This window comes from Petaurus breviceps, unplaced genomic scaffold (assembly GCF_028583685.1).
Source record: "Petaurus breviceps papuanus isolate PSGF00001 unplaced genomic scaffold, PetGlider_PUasm1.0 90763, whole genome shotgun sequence".
Classification (NCBI taxonomy): Eukaryota; Metazoa; Chordata; class Mammalia; order Diprotodontia; family Petauridae; genus Petaurus; species Petaurus breviceps.
The window spans coordinates 5,674,652-5,693,155 of NW_027187340.1; the positions used below are offsets into that span (position 1 = coordinate 5,674,652).

General features: G+C 38.4%; 1 protein-coding gene across 4 annotated transcripts; it reads left to right on the forward strand.

Moving 5' to 3' along the window:
* The first annotated feature begins 6,254 nt into the window (after nt 1-6,254).
* Nucleotides 6,255-18,189, forward strand: HNRNPA3 (heterogeneous nuclear ribonucleoprotein A3). Of its 4 annotated transcripts, XR_011164516.1 has the most exons (12): nt 6,318-6,472; nt 9,118-9,240; nt 9,344-9,490; nt 9,568-9,778; nt 10,003-10,092; nt 10,180-10,275; nt 10,368-10,451; nt 11,372-11,515; nt 12,536-12,658; nt 12,738-12,807; nt 15,678-17,117; nt 17,184-18,189. XR_011164516.1 is itself a non-coding variant. In XM_069068476.1 (11 exons), exons 1-10 carry the CDS (start codon nt 6,401-6,403, stop codon nt 12,788-12,790), a joined length of 1,077 nt encoding a protein of 358 aa, XP_068924577.1. In that variant the 5' UTR covers nt 6,255-6,400; the 3' UTR covers nt 12,791-12,807; nt 12,900-14,124. The 4 variants fall into 4 exon arrangements, 3 of the variants coding, with proteins under 3 accessions (XP_068924577.1, XP_068924575.1, XP_068924574.1); XM_069068476.1 differs by lacking the exons at nt 15,678-17,117; nt 17,184-18,189 and adding an exon at nt 12,900-14,124 and having other exon boundaries at nt 6,255-6,406; XM_069068474.1 differs by having other exon boundaries at nt 15,678-18,189.
* The last annotated feature ends 315 nt before the right edge of the window (nt 18,190-18,504 follow it).

Genomic DNA, 18,504 nt, shown 5'->3' on the forward strand with positions numbered 1-18,504 from the left:
TAAAGATGTTGCTAAATGGCTCCTGGTGCTGCAGCCACTTCTAGCACGGGGATCTCTTATAATCTCTTTCTGATCAGGTATATAGTCCCTTACCATCATTGGGTGCTGGGTGCCACTGCCCACCACTGCTACTGCCTCTAAGACCCATGCCTGGTACTGTTTCTGCTATATTCCTGGTCATCCCCCAGCCCAGTGTCCATATACCTCTTTTTCCTTCTTTGTTACCATGGTAGAACTTGGCTTTCTGGTATCTGAATAAATATCTTGGTTTTGCCTTTGAGGAAGAGAGTTATTTATATTTTGTGAATTTACCCTGGAAATACACATGCATATTCATAGCAGCTGCTATGGGTATCACACTGGTGATATAGCATGTTTTTAAAATATTGTTTGGAGTTTTGGGTTGGGAGAGCTTACCAAAAATGCCCACTTCACTCTGCCATCTTGGCTCAACACCCTTAACTCGAATTTCTTCACTCTTCATCACTTCACATAGGTGTTCCCACATTGTTTTGAGTTCATGCTTGTCAATCCTCATAGCACAATAATATCCCATTCTATTACTATACAACAATCTGTTTAGCCAATAATTTATCTTTGGATACATAATCTGTTTATGATTTTTTCCTAGTGTAAGTTAAACTGCTATGGATATTTTTGGGCCAAGTTTTCCTTCCTGTCAAAAACCTCCTTAGGACAAATACCTAGTACTTGTCTCACTGGGTCACAAGCCTTGGATGATTTAGTTCCCAAATTACTTTACAAAGTTGTCAGAAAAATTCACAACTCCACCAGCAATCAATCAGTGAATAACCATTAATGAAATGCCTGCTATTAGGCAGGCAATTTGCTACAGTAGGTTTTTGGGAATACAACAACAAAAATAAAACAGTTCCTGCCCTCATGAGGCTCACACTATATCGAGAGGCAAAAGGTATCTATACAGATCCAAAATATACAGAAGGTAATTTGAGGGAAGGAGGGTACTAACAGGAAAGGCTACATGTACAAAATGGAATTTCATCTGAGATTTGAAGGAAACCAGAGATTCTAAGAGGTGGAAAGAAGGCACAAAGCATATGGTACAACAGGTAGGGGGTGCGGCCTGTTCAATAAATTCCAGAGGCTCCTGTTATCTCTAAGGTAAAATACAAATGCCTCTGTTAGACATTTCAAGCTCTTCACAATCTGGCTCCATCCTACCATTCCAGCCCTGTTATAAATTACTACCCTCAAGAAATATTTTGATCTAGTCAAATTGCCCTTCTCAGTGTTCTTCACATACAGCATTCTATCTAACTCACAGAATTGAAGAAAGAAAAATGTTGTCCTCATTTTCAAAAAAAAAGAATAAAAAGGAGTCTGAAAACTATATGCCAATGAGTTTAATTTGATTCCTGGCAAAATTCTAGCACATGCTATTTAGGGGATAGCAACCATCTAGGTGGCAAAATGGTTAGAGTGCTGGGCCTGAAGTCAGGAAGACTCATCTTCCTGAGTTCAAATGTGACTTCATGCATTCCCTAGCTGTGTGACCCTGTGCAAATCACTTAACCCTGTTTGCCTCAGTTCCTCATCTGAAAATGGGTTAGAGAAGGGAATGGCAAACCACTCCAGTATCTTTGCCAAGAAAACCCCAAATGTGGTCACAAAGAGTTGGACAGGCCTGAAAAAACAACTGAACGACAAATACCTAGAAAAGAAAGCAGTAATAAAGAATGTACATAGTTTATCAAGATCATTCTATACTGACATCATTTTCTTTTTTGACAGCCTTTTTAAACTGGTATATGAAGTTTGTAGAAAAGATACCATTAGCCCTAGAGAAATCTGTTTTTCAGAAGGTTGCTGCAACTATGCCAATTGAAGTTGCAGATAAACTCCAGCTCAGTATATCTAGCATACACCATCAAAATTAAGAATCTTGGGGGCTCTGTTTGATATTTTTGCATTTCTCCCATCCAGATAACTCTTTGTGTAGCTCCAGAGTTGAAAGCCATGCCTTCCTCAGATGTGAGCTAGAACAGGGGTGCTGAAGTCAAATAGGAACTGGGGCAATTAAACTACAGGTCACATACTGGCTTTTAAAACTACATATTAATATGTTTTATTGTATTAAAAAATATTTCCCAACTACATTTTAAATCATAATGAGGCTGATGATGATAATGATGTGTGTCAGGCTGGCCTCACTCAGGATTCTTATGACTTGCATGTGTTGCCACCTCTAGGCTAGTCAATAATCCAATTTGGTGAATTTGACACTGGTGAAAAGGACAAACAGAAAAAATTGTCTTTGATAGTTCAGTGTCAGTTTGGAAGGATATCTTCAAAGATCTGGGCCTAGTCTTATGCTATTTACTATTTTTATCAGATACCTGGATAAGTGATTTATCAAATTGGTATCACTGGTTGATAAAATGTTGGGATAGTTAACATACTGATTGACAGCAGAGGTTTAAAAAGATCATGACATGCTTGAATATCAGGTTGAATCTAATCAGATCAAATTGAATAGTGTTAAACATAAAGTCTTAAACCTGGCTTCAAAAAATCAAATTCAGAAGTCCAGGATGGGGGTAAAAAGTTGGAGGTTTTAATGGACTAAAGGCTCACTGTTAGTCAGTAGCATAATTTTGCAACCCCAAAAGTTAATGTGATTTTAGGCTATATCAAGAAAGGTATAGCTTCAAGAAATAAAGACAAGATAATCCAGCTTTACTCTGTTCTAGTCAGTCAGGAAGCATTTAATTAAACGTATGTAAGGTAAGCTCAGAGGACACTAAGAACTTTGTAGCAGAAAGATATCTAATGATCTGCCTTGTGAAGTAGTAAATTTCCTGACAAGGGAAGTGTTCGACATGAGGTTGGATGAACATTTGTCTTGGATACAGCAAAGGGATTCAGGTCCCATTTAAGGGATTCAACTAGATTATCTCTAAAAACCAAAACTGTGATTCTAGATTTCTTGGTTCACTGGTTTTAAAAGTTGAGAGGCAGAGCAAATGGAAGTTTTAAAAGACCTCTTACTGGGCTATAAGTCCCAGGGAAGACTAAAAGCAAATAATGAGAAATAATTCATTTGTATAGTGCTTTAAAGTACTTATCACCTGGAGAGTTTATCAAGAGAGTCTTTATTACCAGAGTGAGCCTTTGATTGTGACTTTGATTAAGTCTACTTGATGAGATATAAATGATTTAACAAGTACCCCAGGCCAGAGTCCAGGCCTCTCTCTCCACTCTTGACAATCACAGCAATCTCTATTGGATAATAATACAAGTATTATTACCTGCCTTTTATAAATGAAGTAACTAAGAACTGAAAAGGATTAAATGACTTGTCCCGGTTCACATTGAAATCAAATCAAACCCAATTCCATTGACTTAAAACCCTTTTGTTGTTGTTGAGTCATGTTTGAGTTTTCATGGCCCCATTTGGGTTTGTTTGTTTTTTTTTTTGGCAAGGATCCGGGAGTGGTTTGCCATTTCTTTCTGCAGTTCATTTTACAGAAGAGGAAACTGAGGCAAACAGGATTAAGTGACTTGCCCAGGGTCACGAAGCTATCAAGTGTGTGAGGCCAGATTGGAACTCAGGAAGATGAGTCTTCCTGACTTCAGACCTGGCACTGTAGCCACTTCACGACACAGCTTCTCCAACTTCAAATTCTACATAATATATGATGTCTATTACAAACTTTATCACCTACTCAAGTCATGCTAATAAATTATGCTACTCAAATTACACTAATAAAAACTTGAAAACAGGTTATCTATATTTTAGGACAGTAGAATAGGATGCATTTCATGAGGGACCCCAGCTATGTTCATTTGCTTCCTAGTTCAGCTCACTGTCCTGACTGCCTACCTCCTTACCAGCTGCCTTGCCCTAGCATGGCCTCCTCCTTTTCTTTCTCCTCCCCCTCCCCCACACTTTCCAATTCTCCTTTGTGTTTTGTTTGACATTGTTAGAATGTAAGGTCCTTGAGAGTAGGGACCATGTTTTTTCATATTTGTATTGCTAGCACTTAGCTCAGTAACTGACATAGAGTTTTAACCCTTCATTAGTGCTTCATCAATCGATTTCTCTACAATCCTTCACAAGAGTCCTAACCCTATTGTCTTATCATATATGGAAAGGGATTGGGATTCTTAAAATTTATGTTAGTAGAAACAAAGCGCTGTCAGGTTTTAACCATGCTAGTACTGTATACAGTCTCCTTGAAAAACTAAATGGGCTATATCCCTGTACCAATTCATCTAAATATGGAAAAGCTTATCACCAGTAAGCTGGCCTCTCTAACAGCAACAGCAACAAAACAGCAGGAATAGTCTACATTTACATAATGTTTTAAAGATTTCAAATGATCTTACTTATATTATTTCATTTGATTCTCAAAACAACTTTGTGAGGTAAGCGCTCTTATTATTCCCATTTTACCTATAAGAAAAATGAGGCTTAAAATGGTTAAGTACTGTGCAAATTCTCAGCTAGGAATAGTGAATAGAATGCCAGGCCTGGAGTTAGGAAGACTCATCTTCCTGATTTCAATTCCAGCCTCAGACACTTACTAGCTGTGAAACTCTGGACAAGTCTTTTCACTCTGTTTGCCTCAATTTCCTTATCTGTAAAATGAGCTGAAGGAAATGGCAAACCACTCCAGTATCTTTGCAAACAAAACCCCAGAGTCACAAAAAGTCAAACATGACAGAAAACAGCTGAACAAAAATTCTTAAATGTAATCTAGTCAGCTCTCTCTCATTTAATTATGAGCAAAATTCATGGTCTATCCACAGTATCTTTCTAAGATATATGATAGAATAACCCAATAGGTTGTCCATCCAACTGCATATAATAATCTGGAAAATTAATCCACTTAGTCCAGTATTCTTTTCCTGATGCCCTGAGCTGAAATTGATCTTCTAAATCAGGGGTTCTTCAATCTTTTTTTGTGTCATGGATCTTGGCGGCCTGATGACACCTACGGATGTCTTCTTAGAATGTTTTTAAATGCATAAAACAAAATATGTAGGATTACCAAGAAAACTAATTATTTTGAAAAAATGACAAAGAAAAGTGATAATATTGAAATAGTTATAAAGATATTGGTTTGTTTAAAACAAGCTTGGAGACCCTTGGTTAGGAATCCTACTCCAAACATCAGTCTGTGTTGCTCCTCACCTATCTCACATTCTTCCTCAATCCTACAAAAGGCACCTAATAAAGGAGTTTAGAAGAAGAGAGTGTCAGCTCAGACAGTTATCATTTACCTAAGATGGCAAGATTTCAGTTCGGAGAATTCAGGCATGTTCCAAGATGGCAAAGAGAGGGTTGTACCCTAATTGTAGTCACAGCCCTTCACTAACTCCAGTGAAATATAAAACCACAATTGGAAACAGGAGGCCCTGAACCAGAGGAGCCACTCTCCCCACGGGCAGCATATCTGGCAGTCCTAATGCTAGTAAGTCTATCTGCCAAATCACTGAATTCTTCAAGCTGCAGGAATTGGGGTCCAGAACAGCTGTTTCTACACATAATTTGAAAATATATCAGAAAATAGTGCTTTCACCGTCAGCACGGCAGATTCTTTGACATCTGCAGACATTCAATACAAGCTGATTGGCCCTGCCTGTACTTGATTTGTAAAAAAAAAAAAAAAAATTAAAATAAATCGTGAATTCGCTGCAAGCAGCGACTAAGGACTGAGCGATAGTATTCCAGTAAACAGCATCAAAGGCCTTCCCAATGCTTGCAATAGAAAAGAAAGCCTTCCCCTAGGTCTGGGTGCAGGGGAGGGGGGGGAAGGGAATGTGGAGCGGGGGGGGGGGAAGGGGGACGGGACAAGGGAGGATTTTAATTAACTGCTTTAACAATCTACGAACGAAGAGATTTGCAAAAGGCTCGGGTGGGAGGAGGGAGAGTGTTGTGGCCAGAAACTCCTTTTCTTGGCCAGACAGAGCAAGTCGTGAAGGTTGGTTTCTTTGCACACGGATCTAGCATTATGGGAAGCCGAGAGCTCTTCCTCCATTCCAGCAGCCGGCGCAAAGGGCGGGAAAGGCCCCAGTCCTAAAGGACTATGGGGAAGAGGGGAGATGGAAAAGGAAGAAGACTTAGGACGGAAGGCGCGCTGCCGCGGGGGGAGGGGGGAAGAGGGCACAGAGAGGGGCGGCGGCGCGCGCTCCCGCGGCCAGCGCGGCGCCTTCCGCCCCACCCCCACTTCTCCTCCCAGCCCGTCTCGTTCTCAGTTTCCCTCAGCACCCACGCCCGGCCCCTCCTCCTCACGTCCGCCTTCCCACCAGCCGCCGGCGGCGCGCGGAAAGTGCGTCACGTGACGGCCGGCCCCGCCTCTTCCTCTCGGTCCCATATTGAACCCGAGTTGGAGGCGGCGAGTCCGGTCTCAAAATGGAGGTAAAACAGCCGCCCGGCCGCCCCCAGCCCGACTCCGGCCGCCGTCGCCGCCGCCGGGGGGAGGAGGTATTAGGGGGAGAGCGGGGGGTTGCTGGGCTGTGGCCGGCGCGGGTGCCCCGGCTTTGGCGGGGGGAGTACAGACGGGGCTCGGTCGGTCGGTCGGTCCCGCGCTCTGCGCTGAGGCGGTGGGGGGGAGGGGAAGGGAGTGGGCCGCGGTGGAGCCGCCGGGCCTTCGGCCACCGCCGCTGCCTCCTCGGCTTCCTCCTCCCCCCAGTCTCCTGAGCCGCCTCCCGCCTCCCTCCGCCTCGAAGGCTGCCCCGCAAAGCCGCAGCTCGGTGGGGGCGCCATCCGGGGGCGGAGCGGGCCTGGCCGCGATGGCTCCTGATTTTAGGCGGAGTGCGGCATGGCAGGCGGACGGGAGGGGGGAGAGAGAGAGCGAGCGAGCGAGCGGTTGGGAAGAGCTGGTGGGGGAGGGGAGAGCCGAGCGGGGCTGAGGAAGGAGGGAGGGGAGGGGGCGGGCAACCACATCCGGGAGAGCGGGCGGGCGGCGGCCGCCGCCGCCACATTGACATTGATCCTCGGCTCTATGAAATGGCGCATTGGCCCGCAATGGCCGCCGCCTCCGCCGCTTAGCTGCTGCTGCTGCCTAGCGAGAGCGCGGGATTGGGTTGGGGGGCGGGGAGGGCGCTGGCGGGAACGGGGAGATGGGGAGGGAAGGGAGGAGGAGGGAAAAGAAGGCGGCGAAGGGAGGCGCTGCTGCAAATAATCTAAACGCTTGCTGCTTTTTGCAATCACAGCGTCTCCGCCACCACGTTTCTAGGCCTGAAAGAACCATTCTTCAATCGCTGGGAGAGTACTTCAGTCCGCTCCCTGCTCCTCTGAGGGGTGTTGTTGTTTTAGATGTCCGGGCAGGGATTGAAACCTTTTATTTTCCCTCTAGTTTACCGATAAAGTATTTTTCATCACGCCCGCAAGTGACTAATACCTATTCAAGAGTCAATTTTGTAGATGAAGGAAACTTTCCCTCTCATAACTTAAACGTGAGATGGGAGGAAAAGGGAGCACTTAAGAAGATGGATCATGGTATCTACAAGCAAAGTCTGACGTGTCAGAAATCTTTGTTAAATCTCCCCACAGCCAACTTTTTTAAGGATTTTTGTTAATACGATTCCTTTTATAAACTTCACTTCCCTTTATGTTTCCAAGGCTTTGAATCAAATGGTTTTAAGATCCTGATTTTAAAAGCAGATTGAATATCATGAAAAAGCTATTGATTTTTAAGATAATTCGGGTTTTGTCCTTTAAAAATTTTGGATCAAGTTAATGATAAATTGTTAGGGGGGCGGCCAGGTAGCACAGCAAGTAAGAGCACCGGCTCCAGTGTTGAGAAGACCTGGAGATCGAATCCCGGGCTCAGACACTTAGCACCCACCCAGAAACACCTGGCTGTGTAACCTTGAGCAAGTTACTTAACCCCAATTGCTTAGGGGCGGCCCGGTGGCTCAGCGAGTAAGAGCACTGGCTCCAGTGTTGGGACAACCTGGAGATCGAATCCCAGGCTCAGACACTCAGCACCACACCCAGAAATAACTGGCCGAGTAACCTTAGAGCAAGTTACTTAACCCCGATTGCTTAAAATAAAAAAAAAAAATGATAAGTTGTTAGGGTATAGATTTGGCCATCCTCTTTAGGAAATAAAATTAATTTATTCAGCTTGTGGATTTGGGAAGTGACTTTTAAAACATTATTGTGGCATATTATTTAACATAGGTTCCCGTCCACATATTGAGTTTTTTGGAGGGAAACACTACCCAAAAGCACTCTGGTACAACTGAAGGCAATATTTTGGACCATCTGCAATGACAATTTGGAACCTAAATTACAGTACATCCGTTAACTGAAATGTGTATCTGGAGCAACATATTTAACAGGATATAAAATGTTAAACCTTTAATTGAAATATTGAAAAAAAATTAATATCAAGGATCATTCTAATTTCCTGAAAATATACAGAATTTTAAAAGTAGAATTGGGAAGGTTTATAAGTGCAAAGTCACAGAATCATAATGTTCTCCAAAATTTCATTAAATTGTTATATAAAATATACTCTGGATTTCAATAGTGTGAAATTTTCTTAAAGCAGTCCAATTTGGGAGAAAGTATTCTGATTTCTCCACAACTGCTGCTTATTACATTACCCATGAAGAGTAATGGGAGGTCACGAAGCCTTGGCTCTTAGTGTTCCAGATAATTTTCTATACTTTGCCTAGTAGCAAGTATTTTTAGATACTTGTTATGTGAATGGAAGTCTGGTTATATTTTCATTTATCCCTGAAGCTTTTTTGTTTTCCTTGTTTAAAATGTGATTTCAGATGAATAGTGATAATTCTACGCTAACATTTGAAAGACAGGCTATAAGTTTACTGTAAATCACATAGTATCTCTCAGATACAAGAACTCTAGCATCCATGCTTATCCAATTCTCACCTTACAAATCACCTGAAAAAGTTGCACAAGTTTTTGTTTCCTAGTATGTAACTATACTTCATTAACTGCTGAAAGAAATTGCTGAGAAATCACTAGCTTATTTTGCTACTTTCTATTTCACTCAGTAGAATGGTAATAATAATTCCACTAAAGATCTAATATCCAAAAGATTTGATAAAGATAAGTGAGAATTATGAACTGCTAAGTTTATTTATTTTTCTAAGGGTCATGATCCAAAGGAACCTGAGCAGTTGAGAAAACTGTTTATTGGTGGCTTGAGCTTTGAAACTACGGATGATAGTTTAAGAGAACACTTTGAAAAATGGGGCACTCTCACAGATTGTGTGGTAAGTTGTTGAAATCTAAACAAATATATGTAAGATGGGTTTTTTTTAAGTGACTTACATAGCCTAGGGTAACAAATTGTAACTTGTAAAATGTATTTTATAGGTGATGAGAGATCCCCAAACAAAACGTTCCAGAGGCTTTGGCTTTGTGACTTACTCTTGTGTAGAAGAGGTAGATGCAGCAATGTGTGCTCGGCCACATAAGGTTGATGGGCGTGTAGTGGAACCAAAGAGAGCTGTTTCTAGAGAGGTATGCCAACGATTAGTATGTTGTGTACCCAGCATGAAATTGTGGCAGAAAATTGCATTTTTACTTTTTTTTAATAGGATTCTGTAAAACCTGGTGCACATCTAACCGTGAAGAAAATTTTCGTTGGTGGTATTAAAGAAGATACAGAAGAATATAATTTAAGAGACTACTTTGAAAAGTATGGCAAGATCGAAACTATAGAAGTTATGGAAGATCGACAGAGTGGAAAGAAGAGAGGATTTGCTTTTGTAACTTTTGATGATCATGATACAGTTGACAAAATTGTTGGTATGTAACAATTTCATGAATCTGGAATGAGCAAAAAGAAACATTCTAGCTCTAGTTCTGAACTGGATTTGATAAAAATTACTTGTAATGCCATCTTCACATAATTGAAAGTACACACTTTTCAGTGTAACATCATAACCTCAATTTATAGCTTGTTTAAACTTGCGTTTTCCAAAGACAAAATTGTCAGTTTTCCTTATTAATTAAAACTTTGTTCTCTTTAGTTCAGAAATATCATACTATTAATGGGCATAACTGTGAAGTGAAAAAGGCCCTTTCGAAGCAAGAGATGCAGTCTGCTGGCTCACAAAGAGGTGAGCTGGAGAAAAGTGTATATGTTTTTATAGAGGATTTGCAGATAGATTTAGACTTGATTTCTGACCTTCCTAAATTATTTTAAGGTCGTGGAGGTGGCTCAGGCAATTTTATGGGTCGAGGAGGAAATTTTGGAGGTGGTGGAGGAAACTTTGGCCGTGGAGGAAACTTTGGTGGAAGAGGTAAAAATGATTTTGATTCTTTTTTGATTCTGCCTGGTTTTTATGATATGTGGACTATAAACATTTTTGTATTACCTTGCTTTTTCCCCTAGGTGGTTATGGTGGTGGTGGTGGTGGTGGCAGCAGAGGCAGTTATGGAGGTGGAGATGGTGGATATAATGGATTTGGTGGTGATGGTAAGGTTTTTAAACTTTTTTTCATGTTTAACTATAATTTCAGTCATGTGGTTTAGAACATTAAGTCTAGGCCTTTCATTGCAGGTGAAATGTTGTGGCATAAGTCTTCAGGATTATAGATGGGTTTACTAACTACTCTTCTAGATGTTATTTCATAGTATCATATTTAGAGCTTGAAAGGGACTTTATAGTATACTGTTTAAATGTACATGTTACTATTAATGTATATAGTCTGCTTTTACAACTATTATGACCTTGACCAGATATATATGCTATCACTAACTAGTTCTATTTTAAAAACCATTAATTAGTTTAAGTATAAGGGCAACATTAACAAATACCTTTTTTGTTGTGGTATTTTTACCATCCCTCTGACTTGTGATAATAGTATGCTAACATTTTGTGCCTGTGTCTTCTTTGGGTCTTCACTCGTAACATTCCATTTCATGTAATTGTGTGGTGGTTGTTTTTAAATTGTTTTTGTTTTTTATGAAAAATACTCAGATTAAAGTAACCCACTTAATTAGTATAAGTGTTACTTTTGTTTCTGGCAAATGTTTAAGTATCAAGTCACAAGAGTACATTCAAGCAGTTCGATGACAGCATGAATTGTGCCTGTTCTGCTCATATTTTTAACAAGGATAGATATCACAAGGTTTTGGAGTATATATCAGATTAATAAAATAAAATTATTGGACTCTTAGACTGCAGTATGATAGTTTTATTAGTGTGCTTTTAATGCATGTAAACTTGGCATACGTTAAATGTTTTTTATTTTGTAGGGTAGGTACTTGTTACTTAGCCCTTAAAGAATTAACAGTTTTTAAAAAGTTCCTTGGATTATAAAGAATTGGCAATGTAGGTCATACATTCCTTTATGCATTTACATCTTTTTTTGTGTGTGTCCTTTATTTTTTTAGGTGGCAACTATGGAGGTGGTCCTGGCTACAGTAGTAGAGGGGGTTATGGTGGTGGTGGTGGACCTGGATATGGAAACCAAGGTGGTGGATATGGTGGTGGTGGAGGATATGATGGTTACAATGAAGGAGGAAATTTTGGTGGTGGTAAGCTATTCACATTTCTTATTTCAATAATTTGGGTAGGTTAAAGTGTATTTGGGAGCATGATAGTTCCAGCATTATGGGTTCTGTGTTGGAGAACAACATCTTAACTAGCATTCAGTGAAACATTTTTAGGGTATATTCAACCTTAGGAAAGTTTTGAATGTTTGTAGTTTAGTAAAAAAAAATTAATGCTGAATTGAAAGTTGTCCTTTAATGTATGGGTTTTTCTTTTTCCTTTAGTAATGATTGTCTGCCACAGTTTAGCTTAAAATTATCAAATACTGTTAACTTTAGGGGATTTTTTTTTTAACTTAATTGGGGTTAATGTTCATGTCAGTGGATCTAAATGGTAAAGGGGCAGACTTGAAAACCCTAGGTAAAATAAGAGCAAATAATAAAGGACTTAAAGAGTACTTGGGGGTGGTATGTAAAAACTTCCAAATCCAGATTTTGTTACCCGTGTTTTTGTAATCTTGAACCTAATTTAGGTGTATAATTGTATTTGTATGAGTTTATTCCATTTTATTACAGTTACAGTACCTGCATGAGCCTGACAGTCAACAGCATTTGAGCGCCTTCTGTGTGCAGTGCTGTATCAATGAGTTTAGAAGTTTGGCTGAGTAAGAAATAATAGCAAATCAAACAGTTGCATTAACTTTTAGGGTATTCACTTTCTGCCTAGACAATAGAAAATAGGGATAGGCAAGTTCTACCATAGTACAGGGTTCTACTAAACAGGTTTCTAAGTCTTGTGATGTTCATAAATCACCTTGATTCTTGCCTCTTTTATTTTGTCATTTCTCCTCTTGCCCCATCCCTTTCCTGTTTCCCTACCAGTGGCTTAGGCCTGTTAGTTGGCATCCATGGGTATTGCATATTCCCATTAGTGACAGATTTAAAGGGTTGTTAGTATCTCTGGAGAATATTACTGTGGTTGACAGGAGAACATGCATACTGTAGTTCTATAGGGAAAATGTGTTTGTATTGTACAGTAAAAAAAGACAATATTTGTAATTTCAGGTAACTATGGTGGCAGTGGGAACTATAATGATTTTGGAAATTATAGTGGACAGCAGCAATCAAATTATGGACCCATGAAAGGAGGCAGTTTTGGTGGAAGGAGCTCAGGCAGTCCTTATGGTGGTAAATACTATTATTTTTTTCCTTAAAATTTGAGATTTCAATCATAAAGAAAAATTGATGTATATTGTTTTCTTTTCAGGCGGTTATGGATCTGGTGGTGGAAGTGGTGGATATGGTAGCAGAAGGTTCTAAAAACTCAACAGAAGAGGGTAGGTATTCTTACATATTAATCATGATGATAAAGAATAAATGGAACTATTCACTGAGTGTAATAATTCTTTTATCCTATATTATTCAACAGGCTACAGTTCTTAGCAGGAGAGAGAGCGAGGAGTTGTCAGGAAAGCTGCAGGTTACTTTGAGACAGTCGTCCCAAATGCATTAGAGGAACTGTAAAAATCTGCCACAGAAGGAACGATGATCCATAGTCAGAAAAGTTACTGCAGCTTAAACAGGAAACCCTTCTTGTTCAGGACTGTCATAGCCACAGTTTGCAAAAAGTGCAGCTATTGATTAATGCAATGTAGTGTCAATTAGATGTACATTCCTGAGGTCTTTTATCTGTTGTAGCTTTGTCTTTTCTTTTTCTTTTCATTACATCAGGTATATTGCCCTGTAAATTGTGGTAGTGGTACCAGGAATAAAAAATTAAGGAATTTTTAACTTTTCAATATTTGTGTAGTTCAGTTTTTCTACATTTTAGTACAGAAACTTTAATGAAATGCGGTTTTGAAGGTGTTTCCTTGTTAGTTAACAAGTAGAGAAGATCATTGTTAATTACTATTTTGTATGAATTTTGCTAAAGTTAACTGTAAAGAAACACCTGCTGACTTGCAGTCTAAGGGGAATCTATTCTCCCCAAACCAAACCATAATACCCATTGATATGAATGGGAGTTGACAAGTGGAGAGAATAGGTATTTGTATGTTTGCAATGTGTGTTTTAGATAACAACTAGGATTGGGTATTTAAATTAGTATATTTGTGAATTAATAGCATTAAGCTTTACCTTTCAAATGAAATTTTCAAATTACCTTTTGGGTTGTGCATATATTTTTTTTAATTGTACTTCTCTATGATTTAGTGTGTTAGCTCTGCCAAGTCCTAGTTGTGTTTATTAAAAAGGTAAAAAAAAAAATCCATTCTAGAGTTACCTTGGCCACCTTTGAAACTGCTGCCATAACATGATGTTGGTATAGGAGATAATTATGTTCTCCTCATGAAGTTCTGGATGATGGAGGGGTGGGAGTTGGGGCAGTAGGTTTTTTTTTCCTTTCCCTCCCTTTTGAAAAATTTTTCTTGAATTTAAAGAATGAATTTAAAGACAACCAACCACTAAGTCTGCTGTATCCAAGCAAATAGTTGGATACCTGGGGTTTTTTGTTTGGTTTTTGTTTTGTGTTAATTGGTTTAGGGGGGGAAAGAGGCCCAAAGACCTTCAAATACTTACCTTGGTTTAATGTCTTTTTAATTTATACAAGCTGTCAGAGCAAGAGAATAAAAAGCACGCATTGTGAAACACTTAAATGGCTGGCATGCTTTCCTGCTTACACCATATGCATTTTTCTGGATGAAACCAAGGATAGCCTAGGTATAATCCTCTAAAACTACCTTCTTGCAGCAGCAATGTAGCACAATTGTTTGGTACACAAGCTTTTCGCTTTTGAAGACCCTGAATTCAAGTTTGATTCTAAGTAAGAATTCATTTGCACTTCAGTGCCTAGACAACATGTCATCACCATCATCATATATCTACTTCAACACAGTATTGGTATGAGTTATCAGTTTGCTTCAAAAACACTGATTGTGAAGGAGTTCCATGATCTAGGTACTTTGACAGCACCATATGGGACAAATATCCCCACATAAAGTCTACTGTTTTGCGCCAGATGATGCTTAACGTTTCTTTAAGTACTAAATATATATGTGTCCCACTGTTGTCCTTTCTTTGGCGGTTGCACATTTTAATCCAGAAACCTCTATTTTCTGTTCAATTAAGCACTGGGCAAAACAAGCAATAAATGGAGGGTGGGACTGGTTTTTAATGGATTTACTCATGTTGCTTTAACTTGTGCCATTGTTCAGTATTAATATGTGGATGCATGCTTTGCGAGCATGGAAATGGGTTGCAGATGTGGCAATTTTCCAGAAGTCAAAATTCAAAACCAATAAATGTCATGAGCAGACAACACTGATTGTTAATGAGCATATGTCAATAAAACAGGGTAGAAAAAAATAGGTAAATGCTGAAAATGGTTTTAAGTCCTTGCCAGTTTTAAGTGCAAAGACTTACATAAAGGACATACTCGACATTCATAATTTAATCCTGGATACTTGGTTCAAAATAAAAGCTTGCAAAATACTTTCCAACATTAGTGATAAAGATAGAAGGGGTAAGGGAGAGGAATCTAACATTTCTCTTTATAAGTCTGAAATTGTATCTTAAATAATGGTGACTATTTCTTAATAAGCCATGAGGCTAATTGTACTCTTGTGTTAACTTTGAAATTAGTTTAATGATAAGAATGTCAACTATAATGAAAAAAATGTTTGCAACCTATAAGCAGGTGATTGTGACCTGTTTATAAGTTCTATTAGCTTAGTTTTTGTGTACAGTGTGGAAAAAGTAAGCCATGAGGAAGGCGATTTAACCAGCATTAAAGGACCTAAGATGTGCATTCTAGCACATTATGGATCAAAGGCAACTCAATAAGACAGGACTTCTGCAGCCTATTGAGTGGACAAGTCAGCATATTTAAAGAATGACAAGGCAGCAGCAAGAACTTCAACTTCAGAGAAGTGAAGGCATAAGATACTGTGCTGATAGTGAGCTGCTTTCCAAAGGCTAGTTAAAATCTGCAATATACAGCTGAAATATCGAAGAAAGTCTAGCAAGAGTTCTTCGCCTTTTGGAACATCCTTGAGTGATAGCTCTTGAGTTGGCACAGTCGATAGGTCTAGCATTTAGACCTGCAAGGAAGGGCAATAAGCATTTAGGTAAGGTTTGCCTTTGAATTTTTTCACTAATTAAAGGGTAATTTTTTGTAAAGCAAGGTAAGAGTAATCTTTTTGATTTACAGGTTGAATGAAAACTACTTGCCTATATGAGGAATGCCTTCATATCATCTTAAATTCGAAGGTTTCTGGCTGGGTAAGACTTAAAAACAGTGTACTACAGAAAAACACCTGCATATGATGTCATTTAGTTGCCCTTTCTACTTTACATTGTCCCATGCACATTTTAAGTATTTCATCCTTAGCCCAGTTAATGGGTTATTTTTTCTACCCATATATGCATCATTATTTTGAAACTAGCAATTTGCTTAATTGTGGGAACATTTTGACACAGAACCAAGCATTAGCTTTGGTTTTATAAGGCCATTGGAAGCCCTTTGAAGTGGCCTATCAGCCTCAGTCATTTGTGACAAGCTTGTGCAAAAATGATTGACCAGGTTATTGGGTAACAGGTGGGAAAATACAATAATTTGATGGAGACAACTCATTTACATAGAACTCGAAAGAGGACAAGACTTCACAGCAATCCTATAGAGGAAACCAAGGTTAAGTTAAATAATTGCCAGTGGTTACACAGCTTATTTAATGCTGGTATTTGACCATGTCAAACTCCTGTCTATTAGGAGGTTCTTTGGGGCTAAAAGGTAGTAATTTTACATAATTAAAATGAAACATTGCTGTCAGTATAGCTTTTTTAGATAACGGAACTTAGTTTAAAGTTTAAGGGGCCTTTTAAAAGCCATTTCTTATAGAGATGATTTTCTAGTATAGGCATATTTGATACCAGTGTTTATATCTGATTAAATTTGATATAAATATGTATCTCTATACCTGTACTTGGAAACAATTTCTATGAAAAATTGTTCTTTCTATGTAAAGATTTATATCAAATATAATGAAATCTAGCTCAAAGGAAAATTTATCTCTGAGACCATCAGTTTTCCTAAAATTTTACCTGTTTCTTCAGTTACTCACTATCTCTGAAATTACTCCTTAAAAACAATTTAGCCTTTTTTTGTCATTTATTCATCACAAGTAATAGATTGTGTTTTCAGTATTGAAGTATATAAGTATACATTGCTCTTCATACTCTTTAACATTTGCTCCTACCACTGCCCCCAAAGGACTGTTAGGATTTCCCCTCATGAGATAGGCCACTTCTCAATCAGGGTTCATGTGTTTCACCATTAAACACAAATCTTACAATTTTGCAGTGCAAAACATTTTTAATTACAAATCAGATTGAGTATTTTAGGTGATGAAATTATATTGGTATGAGTAAATTTGATACATGTTTTTAAACAATTCCTTTGTAGAATTCTTAACTGCAAATGAAACAATTTTTACTTAAGTCAAATACTTATTTTAGGAAAAACGTTATTTTTTTCTACATACTTCACCTCTCCCAAAAAAGGGGGGTAACCTAACTAATCCCTCCATTTTGGGGAGTAGAACAAAACCTTTTTCCTAAAATGAAGGCATTTTTAGTAAAATATTTTCCTGAAGTACTTAAGATATTCATTATTGAGATTTTATTTTAGAACTTTGTATCTTAAGTTTTTTTTCCTGAGAATAAAGGGCTATACCAAAGTTAGGGAATACATTGTGTTGGTTTTTGAAGGTCTGAGCTAATAGTTTAGTGAATTACAGCTCGTGTATACAAATCAACTAGTCATAAAATGTTATTAACCTCCAACGGGTGAGTAATTCTCTTCCAAAATACCTACCTAAATTTATGAGGCTTATGTGCACTGAAAATAAAAACACTTGGAGTTCATCATGTCGATAGTAGCATAGAAGACTTGCAAGAGCAAAGGTCCTTAAGTGATTTTAAAATGGTTCCTTGGGTCAGGGATTGTTTTGCTAGACAACATGGTAAAGAATTCTAAATAACAGGATACGTGTATTCAAACAAAATTTTGTTTTTTAAAACTTGAAAGCACTCAACCAAAATATTCAATTGTCAAACTTCCTGGGCCTATTGATTTTTCTGATTATAATGAACACGTTTAACATTACCAAATGTACATATTGAATAACTGGGTTCAAAACGTTGGGATTTGTTTTGATAGGGGTGGGGCATTGGAAGTTATTAAATAGGGTTATTGGAGTCTAGTGCCTCTGGGGGAACAATTGACCAAGCAATCTTAATTTATGCAAATCTCTCCTATTAAAAAAGTGTAACAAGTCCTTGTCAGGAAGCAATTTCCTACTGAGGAGAATCCTGATTTGGCTATTTGACACCAAGTAGCTGAAAATAACTTAAAACTATTGCAGAACTACAGATGAGCTGAATGGTGCAACAACTTTTGTTTTCAAAGATAGCAATTAAGTGCTGCTGTTGCAGCGGGTGACACATTTCTAAATGGCAGAATTCTGTCATGGCCTTAAAAGATAAAGGAACACTACACAAACTGCTGTTATTTATATGCTCGGGGTGATTATATGAACTGGAAGAATTTTATACAAATACTTTCCAAAAGATTCTGGATGTTAAAAACTTAAAAGGGATTGCTTATAACATCAAAATTGTAACTATCCAGAACTACATTTTTATTAAAAAAAATTTTTGTAAAATGTGTCCAGTGTGTTCTATGGTAACAAGTGTACTTGAGGTTGAAAATGTATTAGAAACATTTTCAGAGCAATAATGATGGTTATACATGGTAACAATTCAGTGGGCATTAAAAACCAAGTAGAAAATAAGAGGAGAAAACTAGTTTAACTTTCCAAAGACAATTGGGGAAAAATTATAGTTAATGAGAGAATTTATATTTTCTGACACAAGTGAATTGATCTTAGTTGTTAGAAACAGATGGGTCGGTCAAATGAGTAAATTTGGTCAATAACGAGTTTGGGTGACATTGGAAAAACTTAGCAGAAGGGGAGGAG